General features: G+C 43.9%; 1 protein-coding gene across 4 annotated transcripts; it reads left to right on the top strand.

Moving 5' to 3' along the window:
- Positions 1-659: 659 nt before the first annotated feature.
- On the top strand, positions 660-6,223 carry LOC127919153 (putative mediator of RNA polymerase II transcription subunit 26). Of its 4 annotated transcripts, XM_052502572.1 has the most exons (6): positions 660-796; positions 3,996-4,391; positions 4,899-4,970; positions 5,038-5,325; positions 5,427-5,716; positions 6,074-6,223. In XM_052502572.1, the coding sequence occupies exons 1-5, from the start codon at positions 707-709 to the stop codon at positions 5,523-5,525; spliced, it is 945 nt and encodes a 314-aa protein (XP_052358532.1). In that variant the 5' UTR covers positions 660-706; the 3' UTR covers positions 5,526-5,716; positions 6,074-6,223. The 4 variants fall into 4 exon arrangements, 1 of the variants encoding a protein (XP_052358532.1); XR_008102083.1 differs by lacking the exons at positions 660-796; positions 3,996-4,391; positions 4,899-4,970 and adding exons at positions 3,442-3,457; positions 4,537-4,790 and having other exon boundaries at positions 5,218-5,325; XR_008102084.1 differs by lacking the exons at positions 3,996-4,391; positions 4,899-4,970; positions 5,038-5,325 and adding an exon at positions 2,270-2,413.
- The last annotated feature ends 6,950 nt before the right edge of the window (positions 6,224-13,173 follow it).

Genomic DNA, 13,173 nt, shown 5'->3' with positions numbered 1-13,173 from the left:
ACCAACTGGCTCCAGGTCATTTACAAGTCCATGCTAGGTAAAGCTCCGCCTTATCTCAGTTCACACTGGGTCACGATGGCAACACCCATCCGTAGCACGCGCTCCAGCAGGTGTATCTCACTGATCATCCTAAAGCCAACACCTCATTTGGTGCCTTTCATTCCAGTACTCTGCTGCCTGTGACTGAAACGAATTGGTAAAAATCGCTGAAGTTGGAGACTTTTATCTCCTCACCAACTTCAAACATCAGCTATCCGAGCAGCTAACCGATCGCTGCAGCTGTACATAGTCTATAGTAAATAGCTCACCCTTTTTCACCTACCTCATTCCCATACTGTTTTTATACTGTTTTTATTTATTTACTTTTCTGCTCTTTTGCACACCAATATCTCTACCTGTACATGCCCATCTGATCATTTATCACTCCAGTGTTAATCTGCAAAATTGTATTATTCGCCTACCTCCTCATGCCTTTTGCACACATTGTATAGACTGCCCATTTTTTTCTACTGTGTTATTGACTTGCTAATTGTTTACTCCATGTGTAACTCTGTGTTGTCTGTTCACACTGCTATGCTTTATCTTGGCCAGGTGAGTTGCAAATGAGAACTTGTTCTCTACTAGCCTACCTGGTTAAATAAAGGTGAAATAAAAAAAAAAAAAAAAAAAAAAAAAAAATGACCAACAGGTGGAGACTAACAGTGAAATGCTTCATGACCAACAGGTGGAGACTAACAGTGAAATGCTTCATGAGCAACAGGTGGAGACTAACAGTGAAATGCTTCATGACCAACAGGTGGTGAACAGTGAAATGCTTCATGAACAATAGGTGGAGACTAACAGTGAAATGCTTCATAAACAACAGGTGGAGACTAACAGTGACATGCTTCATAAACAACAGGTGGAGACTAACAGTGAAATGCTTCATGACCAACAGGTGGAGACTAACAGTGAAATGCTTCATGAACAACAGGTGGAGACTAACAGTGACATGCTTCATGACCAACAGGTGGAGACTAACAGTGAAATGCTTCATAAACAACAGGTGGAGACTAACAGTGAAATGCTTCATAAACAACAGGTGGAGACTAACAGTGACATGCTTCATGACCAACAGGTGGAGACTAACAGTGAAATGCTTCATGAACAACAGGTGGAGACTAACAGTGAAATGCTTCATGACCAACAGGTGGAGACTAACAGTGACATGCTTCATGACCAACAGGTGGAGACTAACAGTGAAATGCTTCATGAACAATAGGTGGAGACTAACAGTGAAATGCTTCATAAACAACAGGTGGAGACTAACAGTGACATGCTTCATAAACAACAGGTGGAGACTAACAGTGAAATGCTTCATGACCAACAGGTGGAGACTAACCAGTGAAATGCTTCATGAGCAACAGGTGGAGACTAACCAGTGAAATGCTTCATGACCAACAGGTGGAGACTAACAGTGACATGCTTCATGACCAACAGGTGGAGACTAACAGTGAAATGCTTCATGACCAACAGGTGGAGACTAACAGTGAAATGCTTCATGAACAACAGGTGGAGACTAACAGTGAAATGCTTCATAAACAACAGGTGGAGACTAACAGTGAAATGCTTCATAAACAACAGGTGGAGACTAACAGTGACATGCTTCATAAACAACAGGTGGAGACTAACAGTGAAATGCTTCATGACCAACAGGTGGAGACTAACCAGTGAAATGCTTCATGAACAACAGGTGGAGACTAACAGTGACATGCTTCATGAACAACAGGTGGAGACTAACAGTGAAATGCTTCATGACCAACAGGTGGAGACTAACAGTGAAATGCTTCATGACCAACAGGTGGAGACTAACAGTGAAATGCTTCATGACCAACAGGTGGAGACTAACAGTGAAATGCTTCATGAACAACAGGTGGAGACTAACAGTGAAATGCTTCATGACCAATAGGTGGAGACTAACAGTGACATGCTTCATGAACAACAGGTGGAGACTAACAGTGAAATGCTTCATGAACAACAGGTGGAGACTACCAGTGAAATGCTTCATGACCAACAGGTGAGACTAACAGTGAAATGCTTCATAAACAACAGGTGGAGACTAACAGTGAAATGCTTCATGACCAACAGGTGGAGACTAACAGTGAAATGCTTCATGACCAACAGGTGGAGACTAACAGTGAAATGCTTCATGACCAACAGGTGGAGACTAACAGTGAAATGCTTCATGACCAACAGGTGGAGACTAACAGGAAATGCTTCATGAGAACAGGTGGAGACTAACAGTGAAATGCTTCATGAACAACAGGTGGAGACTAACAGTGAAATGCTTCATGACCAACAGGTGGAGACTAACAGTGAAATGCTTCATGACCAACAGGTGGAGACTAACAGTGAAATGCTTCATGACCAACAGGTGGAGACTAACAGTGAAATGCTTCATGACCAATAGGTGTAGTAGACTAACAGTGAAATGCTTCATAAACAACAGGTGGAGACTAACAGTGAAATGCTTCATGAACAACAGGTGGAGACTACCAGTGAAATGCTTCATGACCAACAGGTGGAGACTAACAGTGAAATGCTTCATAAACAACAGGTGGAGACTAACAGTGAAATGCTTCATGACCAACAGGTGGAGACTAACAGTGAAATGCTTCATGACCAACAGGTGGAGACTAACAGTGAAATGCTTCATGACCAACAGGTGGAGACTAACATTGAAATGCTTCATGACCAACAGGTGGAGACTAACAGTGAAATGCTTCATGACCAACAGGTGGAGACTAACAGTGAAATGCTTCATGAACAACAGGTGGAGACTAACAGTGAAATGCTTCATGACCAACAGGTGGAGACTAACAGTGAAATGCTTCATGACCAACAGGTGGAGACTAACAGTGAAATGCTTCATGACCAACAGGTGGAGACTAACAGTGAAATGCTTCATGACCAACAGGTGGAGACTAACAGTGACATGCTTCATGAGCAACAGGTGGAGACTAACAGTGAAATGCTTCATGACCAATAGGTGGAGACTAACAGTGAAATGCTTCATGACCAACAGGTGGAGACTAACAGTGAAATGCTTCATGACCAACAGGTGGAGACTAACAGTGAAATGCTTCATGACCAACAGGTGGAGACTAACAGTGAAATGCTTCATGACCAACAGGTGGAGACTAACAGTGAAATGCTTCATGAACAACAGGTGGAGACTAACAGTGAAATGCTTCATGACCAACAGGTGGAGACTAACAGTGAAATGCTTCATGAACAACAGGTGGAGACTAACAGTGAAATGCTTCATGAACAATAGGTGGAGACTAACAGTGAAATGCTTCATAAACAACAGGTGGAGACTAACAGTGACCTTCATGAACAACAGGTGGAGACTAACAGTGAAATGCTTCATGACCAACAGGTGGAGACTAACAGTGAAATGCTTCATGACCAACAGGTGGAGACTAACAGTGAAATGCTTCATGAACAACAGGTGGAGACCAGTGAAATGCTTCATGAGGTGGAGACTAACAGTGAAATGCTTCATGACCAACAGGTGGAGACTAACAGTGAAATGCTTCATGACCAACAGGTGGAGACTAACAGTGAAATGCTTCATGACCAACAGGTGGAGACTAACAGTGAAATGCTTCATGACCAATAGGTGGAGACTAACAGTGAAATGCTTCATGACCAACAGGTGGAGACTAACAGTGAAATGCTTCATAAACAACAGGTGGAGACTAACAGTGAAATGCTTCATGAACAACAGGTGGAGACTAACAGTGAAATGCTTCATGACCAACAGGTGGAGACTAACAGTGAAACTAACAGTGCTTCATGACCAACAGGTGGAGACTAACAGTGAAATGCTTCATGACCAACAGGTGGAGACTAACAGTGAAATGCTTCATGACCAACAGGTGGAGACTAACAGTGAAATGCTTCATGACCAACAGGTGGAGACTAACAGTGAAATGCTTCATGACCAACAGGTGGAGACTAACAGTGAAATGCTTCATGAACAACAGGTGGAGACTAACAGTGAAATGCTTCATGACCAACAGGTGGAGACTAACAGTGAAATGCTTCATGACCAACAGGTGGAGACTAACAGTGAAATGCTTCATGACCAACAGGTGGAGACTAACAGTGAAATGCTTCATGACCAACAGGTGGAGACTAACAGTGAAATGCTTCATGAACAACAGGTGGAGACTAACAGTGAAATGCTTCATGACCAACAGGTGGAGACTAACAGTGAAATGCTTCATGACCAACAGGTGGAGACTAACAGTGAAATGCTTCATGACCAACAGGTGGAGACTAACAGTGAAATGCTTCATGACCAACAGGTGGAGACTAACAGTGAAATGCTTCATGAGCAACAGGTGGAGACTAACAGTGAAATGCTTCCATGACCAACAGGTGGAGACTAACAGTGAAATGCTTCATGACCAACAGGTGGAGACTAACAGTGAAATGCTTCACGACCAACAGGTGGAGACTAACAGTGAAATGCTTCATGACCAACAGGTGGAGACTAACAGTGAAATGCTTCATGACCAACAGGTGGAGACTAACCAGTGAAATGCTTCATGAGCAACAGGTGGAGACTAATAGTGAAATGCTTCATGACCAACAGGTGGAGACTAACAGTGAAATGCTTCATGACCAACAGGTGGAGACTAACAGTGAAATGCTTCATGACCAACAGGTGGAGACTAACCAGTGAAATGCTTCATGAGCAACAGGTGGAGACTAATAGTGAAATGCTTCATGACCAACAGGTGGAGACTAACCAGTGAAATGCTTCATGAACAACAGGTGGAGACTAACAGTGAAATGCTTCAAAACAACAGGTGGAGACTAACAGTGAAATGCTTCATGACCAACAGGTGGAGACTAACAGTGAAATGCTTCATGAGCAACAGGTGGAGACTAACAGTGAAATGCTTCATGAGCAACAGGTGGAGACTAACAGTGAAATGCTTCATGAGAGGTGGAGACTAACAGTGAAATGCTTCATGACAACAGGTGGAGACTAACAGTGAAATGCTTCATGAACAACAGGTGGAGACTAACAGTGAAATGCTTCATGACCAACAGGTGGAGACTAACAGTGAAATGCTTCATGACCAACAGGTGGAGACTAACAGTGAAATGCTTCATGAACAACAGGTGGAGACTAACAGTGAAATGCTTCATGACCAACAGGTGGAGACTAACAGTGAAATGCTTCATGACCAACAGGTGGAGACTAACAGTGAAATGCTTCATGACCAACAGGTGGAGACTAACAGTGAAATGCTTCATGACCAACAGGTGGAGACTAACAGTGAAATGCTTCATGAGCAACAGGTGGAGACTAACAGTGAAATGCCAACCAGGTGGAGACTAACAGTGAAATGCTTCATGACCAACAGGTGGAGACTAACAGTGAAATGCTTCATGACCAACAGGTGGAGACTAACAGTGAAATGCTTCATAAACAACAGGTGGAGACTAACAGACTGTCAAACTGACCTGTAACTCTGTGTTTCAGATGTAGATGGGACACCACTGGGCTCAGTGGAGAGGTGTCTAGGAGACAGCCTGGTCCTGCTGGTCCAGCAGACTGTCGGTAAAGAGACCATCTGGCTGCTCCCTCAGGCCCAGTGGGAGGCAGGGGAGACTCTCCGACAGACAGCAGAGAGAGGCCTCAGCAGCCTGCCAGGTCAGCTGTGTGGTGGTACTGGAGCCCTATCTAGTGCACTACTTTACAGGCCCTGGTCAAAAGTAGTGCTCTGAATTAGGGGGACAATTTGGGGGATGCAGTGTTTCCTCTGTCAGACATTTCCATCAGGTTTCCAACACCTTTTCTAGTGCTGGACTCTGGAAGGTTCCAGAAATATCTACACGGCACGTGCTTGAGCAGGAGATCTATGCAATATTATTGATCAGGGCTCTATATCTAACTACACTAGTTCTGTATCTTGATAGAGTCCTTCACCTGAACACTGCACTGGTACATCAGTAAAGACTCTAAATTCTGTGTTCTCCGTTCTAACGCCACGTTTGTTCTTGGTTCCAGAGGCTGATTTCAAGGCTACGTTCCTTGGCAACACCCCCTGTGGAGTGTACAGGTACACATTCCCCAAAGAGGTCCGGACAGAGCGCTGCGTGGGAGCCAAGGTCTTCTTTTTCAAAGCTCTCCTGTCCGCTGGTTCAGCCAATCAGAAAGAACCTTTCCTGTCTGCTGGTTCAGCCAATCAGAAAGAACCTTTCCTGTCCGCTGGTTCAGCCAATCAGAAAGAACCTTTCCTGTCTGCTGGTTCAGCCAATCAGAAAGAACCTTTCCTGTCTGCGGGTTCAGCCAATCAGAAAGAACCTTTCCTGTCTGGGGTTCAGCCAAGAAAGTTTCCTGTCCGCTTTCAGCCTCAAAAGAACCTTCCTGTGGGTGAAGAGAAAGAAGAAGGTTGACCTTTACTCAACCTGTGACGGAGCGGATGAGAGCTGATGGAGACTCAACCTGTGACGGAGCGGATGAGAGCTGATGGAGGAGGTTGACCGCTTCATACTCAACCTGGACGGAGCGGATGAGAGCTGATGGAGGAGGTTGACCGCTTCATACTCAACCTGTGACGGAGCGGATGAGAGCTGATGGAGGAGGTTGACCGCTTCATACTCAACCTGTGACGGAGCGGATGAGAGCTGATGGAGAGAGGTTGACCGCTTCATACTCAACCTGTGACGGAGCGGATGAGAGCTGATGGAGAAGATTGACCGCTTCATACTCAACTATGACGGAGCAGATGTCTGATGGAGAAGATGTGATGAGAAGGATGTCTTTTTGAAATGTCCTGGAAGTCATATTTCTGTCACAGCAACTGTTGTTTTCTCCTGTCCACTTGGTGTATAAGATGATTAAAGTTTCTCATTTGTTCCAACATATAAACCATTCAGTGTTGTCTGTGGGCCTATATCCCAGAGGATAGAAAGCCAGTCTCTTTGCCTGTGTGTTGTTCTATGCAAACAGTGTATTTTCCTGTCCTCCACTAGATGGCAGTAGTGAGACAGGAGAGGCTGGTCAGAACAGTGTATTGTCCTGTCCACTAGATGGCAGTAGTGAGACAGGAGAGGCTGGTCAGAACAGTGTATTGTCCTGTCCACTAGATGGCAGTAGTGAGACAGGAGAGGCTGGTCAGAACAGTGTATTGTCCTGTCCACTAGATGGCAGTAGTGAGACAGGAGAGGCTGGTCAGAACAGTGTATTGTCCTGTCCACTAGATGGCAGTAGTGAGCCAGAGACTGGTCAGAGAGCGTCTCTACAGTCGTGGCCAAAAGTTGAGAATTTGAGAAGATTTCACCTAAATCAACCATTTATCGGATCATCAAGAACTTCAGCGAGAGCGGTTCAGTTGTTGTGAAAAAGGCTTCAGGGCGCCCAAGAAAGTCCAGCAAGCGCCAGGACCGTCTCCTAAAGTTGATTCAGCTGCAGGATTGTGACACCACCAGTACAGAGCTTGCTCAGGAATGGCAGCAGGCAGGTGTGAGTGCATCTGCATGGACAGTGAGGTGAAGACTTTTGGAGGATGGCCTGGTGTCAAGAATGGCAGCAAAGAAGCCACTTCTCTCAGGAAAAACATCAGGGACAGACTGATATTCAGGGATTGGACTGCTGATGACTGGGGTAAAGTAATTTTCTCTGATGAATCCCCTTTCCGATTGTTTGGGGCATCCAGAATAAAGCTTGTCCAGAGAAGACAAGGTGATCGCTACCATCAGTCCTGTGTCATGCCAACAGTAAAGCATCCTGAGAACATTCATGTGTGGGGTTGCTTCTCAGCCAAGGAGTGGGCTCACTCACAATTTTGCCTAAGAACACAGCCATGAATAAAGAATGGTACCTACACATCCTCTGAGAGCAACTTCTCCCAACCATCCAGAACAGTTTGGTGACTAACCATGTCTTTTCTAGCATGAGCCATTATCACGACTTCCGCTGAAGTTGGTTCCTCTCCTTGTTCGGGCGGCGTTCGGGCGGTCGGCGTCACCCGTCTTCTAGCCATCATCGATCCACTTTTCATTTTCCATTTGTTTTGTCTTGTCTTCCCACACACCTGGTTTCAATTCCATCATTACGTGTTGTGTATTTAACCCTCTGTTCCCCCCCATGTCCTCATCTGTTTATTATGTAAGTGGTTGTGATTCTGGCGACGGGTTCTGTCCATTTATTAATTGTTCTGTTTCCGATGGTTTTTATGAATAAACTGCGCCTGACTTCTCTGCCGCCAGTAGGCCGCCAGTAGGCCGCCAGTAGGTCGCCAGTAGGCACCCCTTACACCCATGAATAAAGAATGGTACCTACACATCCCCGAGAGCAACTTCTCCCAACCATCCAGGAACAGTTTGGTGACGAACAATGTCTTTTCCAGTGTGATGGAGCACCTTGCCATAAGGCAAAAGTGATAACTAAGTGGTTCGGGGAATAAAACATCGATATTTTGGGTCCATGGCCAAGAAACTCCCCAGACCTTAATCCCATTGAGAATTTGTGGTCAATCCTCAAGAGGCGGGTGGACAAACAAAAAGCACAAATTCTGACAAACTCCCAAGCATTGATTATGAAAGAATGGGCTACCATCAGTCAGGATGTGGCCCAGAAGTTAATTGACAGCATGCCAGGGCAGATTGCAGAGGTCTTGAAAAACAAGGGTCAACACTGCAAATATTGACTGTTTGCATCAACTAAATGTAATTGTCAATAAAAGCCTTTGACACTTATGAAATGCTTGTAATTATACTTCAGTATTCCATAGTAACGTCTGACAATATTATCTAAAGACACTGAAGCAGCAAACTTTGAAGATTAATATGTTTGTCACTCTCACATCTGTTAGACACAACTGTATATTAGGCCCTGAGAACATAGTGATGCACATTGACCCTCTCAGATTCAACTGTCCTTTCACTAACGCTAGAAATATCCCTTTTTCACTGGTGTAAAGTACTTCAGTAAAAATGCTTTAAAGTTCTACTTAAGTAGTTTTTTAAGGGTATCTGTACTTTAGTTTAATATTTATATTTTTGACTTTTACTTCACTATCTTGCTAAAGAAAATAATATACATTTTCCCTGACACCTAAAAGTACTTGTTACATTTTGAATGTTTAGCAGGACAGGAAAATGGTCCAATTCACACACTTATCAAGATAACGTGGTCGTCCCTACTGCCTCTGATCTGGAGGACTCACTAAACAGAGAACATCCCTGGTCATCCCTACTGCCTCTGGTCTGGATCGATCCCTGGTCATCCCTACTGCCTCTGATCTGGAGGACTCACTAAACAGAGAACATCCCTGGTCATCCCTACTGCCTCTGATCTGGAGGACTCACTAAACAGAGAACATCCCTGGTCATCCCTACTGCCTCTGATCTGGAGGACTCACTAATCAGAGAACATCCCTGGTCATCCCTACTGCCTCTGATCTGGAGGACTCACTAAACAGAAAACATCCTTGGTCATCCCTACTGCCTCTGATATGGAGGACTCACTAAACAGAGAACATCCCTGGTCATCCCTACTGCCTCTGATCTGGAGGACTCACTAAACAGAGAACATCCCTGGTCATCCCTACTGCCTCTGATCTGGAGGACTCACTAAACAGAGAACATCCCTGGTAATCTACTGCCTCTGATCTGGAGGACTCACTAAACAGAGAACATCCCTGGTAATCTACTGCCTCTGATCTGGAGGACTCACTAAACAGAGAACATCCCTGGTAATCTACTGCCTCTGATCTGGAGGACTCACTAAACAGAGAACATCCCTGGTCATCCCTACTGCCTCTGATCTGGAGGACTCACTAAACAGAGAACATCCCTGGTCATCCCTACTGCCTCTGATCTGAGGACTCACTAAACAGAGGACATCCCTGGTAATCTACTGCCTCTGATCTGGAGGACTCACTAAACAGAGAACATCCCTGGTCATCCCTACTGCCTCTGATCTGGAGGACTCACTAAACAGAGGACATCCCTGGTAATCTACTGCCTCTGATCTGGTTTAGTGGATTTATCTGTGGTGACAGTGTTTCCTATCTTCAGTGCAGTGGGCAGCTGGGAGGAGGTGCTCTTATTCTCCATGGACTTTACAGTGTCCCAGAACATGTTGGAGTTAGAGCTACAGGATACAAATATCTGCTTGAAAAAGCTAGCCTTTGCTTTCCTAACTGCCTGTGTATATTGGTTTCTAGCTACCCTGAAAAGGCTGTTTGGTGCTAATGCAGAACGCCATAGGATGTTTTTATGTTGGTTAAGGGCAGTCAGGTCTGGGGAGAACCAAGGGCTATATTTGTTCCTGGTTCTAAATTTCTTGAAAGGGGCATGTTTATTTAAGATGGTTAGGAAGGCATTTAAAAAAATAACCAGGCATCCTCTACTGACGGGATGAGATCAATATCCTTCCAGGATACCCCGGCCAGGTCGATTAGAAAGGCCTGCTCGCTGAAGTGTTTCAGTGAGCGTTTGACAGTGATGAGTGGAGGTCGTTTGACCGCTGACCCATTACGGATGCAGGCAATGAGGCAGTGATCGCTGAGATCTTGGTTGAAAATAGCAAAGGTTTATTTAGAGGGCAAGTTGGTTAGGATGATATCTATGAGGGTGCCCGTGTTTAAGGCTTTGGGGTTGTACCTGGTAGGTTCATTGATAATTTGAGTGAGATTGAGGGCATCAAGTTTAGATTGTAGGATGGCTGGGGTGTTAAGCATGTTCCAGTTTAGGTCGCCTAGCAGCACGAGCTCTGAAGATAGATGGGGCAATCAGTTCACATATGGTGTCCAGAGCACAGCTGGGGGCAGAGAGTGGTCTATAGCAAGCAGCAACGGAGAGAGACTTGTTTTTGGAGAGGTGGATTTTTAAAAGTAGAAGTTCAAATTGTTTGGGTACAGACCTGGATAGTAGGACAGAACTCAGAACTACCCTAACTAAATTATTATATACCCTAACTACCCTAACCTAAATTATTATACATCCTAACTAAATGATGATATACCATAACTACCCTAACCTAAATTATTATACATCCTAACTACCCTTGTATGCCCAACTCCACTTTTCGAAAGCTGCAGAACCATAGTTTATGCAAGCAGATGTAAACAGTCTGTTTCTAAAAACTCCACTGTAAGCACTTCTTCCAAGGGCTTTCCTTAGTTAATGCTTCCCAATATTATCTCTCTCTCTGTCAACGATGGTACTGAGTAGACCTCTTAACATCTCATAGGTGTGCATCCAAAACGGCACTCTAGTCCCTATATAGTGCACTACTACCCAATGGACCCTGGTCTAAAGTAGTGCACTATACAGGGAATAGGGTGCCGTTTTGGTATTCATACTTAGTGCTATTACCAGAAGGAGGTAGAGTGCATGGATCCATCTTTATTTACTTGTATATTATAGTGTTTACATATGACCCAAGGAGATATTAGTTGTTGTGAGGTTGCTGAGCAAGACACTCCTAACACAATCCCTTTCCAAATTAAATTTAAATGACCTCTCACCTCATAAACAGGGGCTGTTAATTCATAATTCAGTGCTGAGCCAGGGGATGAGAGAGAGAGAGAGATCCACTGGTTCTGTCCATCCTGGGCCCTCATCTATATATGCCCAGCTATGTAATCTTTAACATTGGTTTACAATGCAGTAGATGTTGTTCAATTGGTAACATACATTTGTCTTCTTCTAATGTCTTTAAACAACTTCCTCCGGCTGAAATCCCGTTAACGGGGTCGATATGACAACAGCCAGTGAAAGTGCAGGACGCCAAATTCAAACAACAGAAATCTCATAGTTAAAATTCCTCAAACATACAAGTATCATACACCATTTTAAAGATACTCTTCTTGTTAATCCAGCCACAGTGTCTGATTTCAAAAGGCTTTACGATGAAAGCACACCATGCGATTATGTTCGGTCAGCACCTAGTCACAGAAAAACACAGCCATTTTTTCCAGCCAAAGAGAGGAGTCACAAAAAGCAGAAATAGAGTTAAAATGAATCACTAACCTTTGATGATCTTCATCAGATGGCACTCATAGCACTTCATGTTACACAATACATGTACAGTGGGGCAAAAAGTATTTAGTCAGCCACCAATTGTGCAAGTTCTCCCCACTTAAAAAGATGAGAGGCCTGTAATTCTCATCATAGGTACACTTCAACTTCAACTATGACAGACAAATGAGAGAAAAAAAAATCCAGAAAATCACATTGTTAGGATTTTTAATGAATGGGTTTGAAAATTATGGTGGAAAATAAGTATTTGGTCACCTACAAACAAGCAAGATTTCTGGGCTCTCACAGACCTGTAACTTCTTCTTTTAAGAGGCTCCCTCTGTACTCCACTCGTTACCTGTATTAATGGCACCTGTTTGAACTTGTTATCAGTATAAAAGACACCTGTCCACAACCTCAAACAGTCACACTCCAAACTCCACTATGGCCAAGACCAAAGAGCTATCAAGGACACCAGAAAAACAAAATTGTAGACCTGCATCCAGGCTGGGAAGATTGAATCTGCAATAGGTAAGCAGCTTGGTTTGGAAGAAATCAACTGTGGGAGCAATTATTAGGAAATGGAAGACATACAAGACCACTGATAATCTCCCTCGATCTGGGGAGCTCCACGCAAGATCTATTGTTTAACATTATGGGAGTGTTTAACATTATGGGGTGTTTAACATTATGGGGGTGGTGTTTTCACATTATGGGGTGGTGTTTAACATTATGGGGTGTTTAACATTATGGGGTGTTTAACATTATGGTGTTTAACATTATGGGATGTTTAACATTCAGAGGTGTTTAACATTATGGGGTGTTTAACATTATGGGGTGGTGTTTAACATTATGGGGTGTTTAACATTATGGGGTGTTTAACATTATGGGGTGGTGTTTAACATTATGGGGTGTTTAACATTATGGGGTGTTTAACATTATGGGGTGTTTAACATTATGGGGTGTTTGACATTATGGGGTGTTTAACATTATGGGGTGTTTAACATTATGGGGTGGTGTTTAACATTATGGGATGTTTAACATTATGGGGTGTTTAACATTATGGGGTGTTTAACATTATGGGGTGTTTAACATTATGGGGTGTTTAACATTATGGGGTGTTTAACATTATGGGGT

Source organism: Oncorhynchus keta, unplaced genomic scaffold (genome assembly GCF_023373465.1).
Source record: "Oncorhynchus keta strain PuntledgeMale-10-30-2019 unplaced genomic scaffold, Oket_V2 Un_contig_15918_pilon_pilon, whole genome shotgun sequence".
NCBI lineage: Eukaryota > Metazoa > Chordata > Actinopteri > Salmoniformes > Salmonidae > Oncorhynchus > Oncorhynchus keta.
This window is presented reverse-complemented; position numbering and strand designations above follow the sequence as displayed.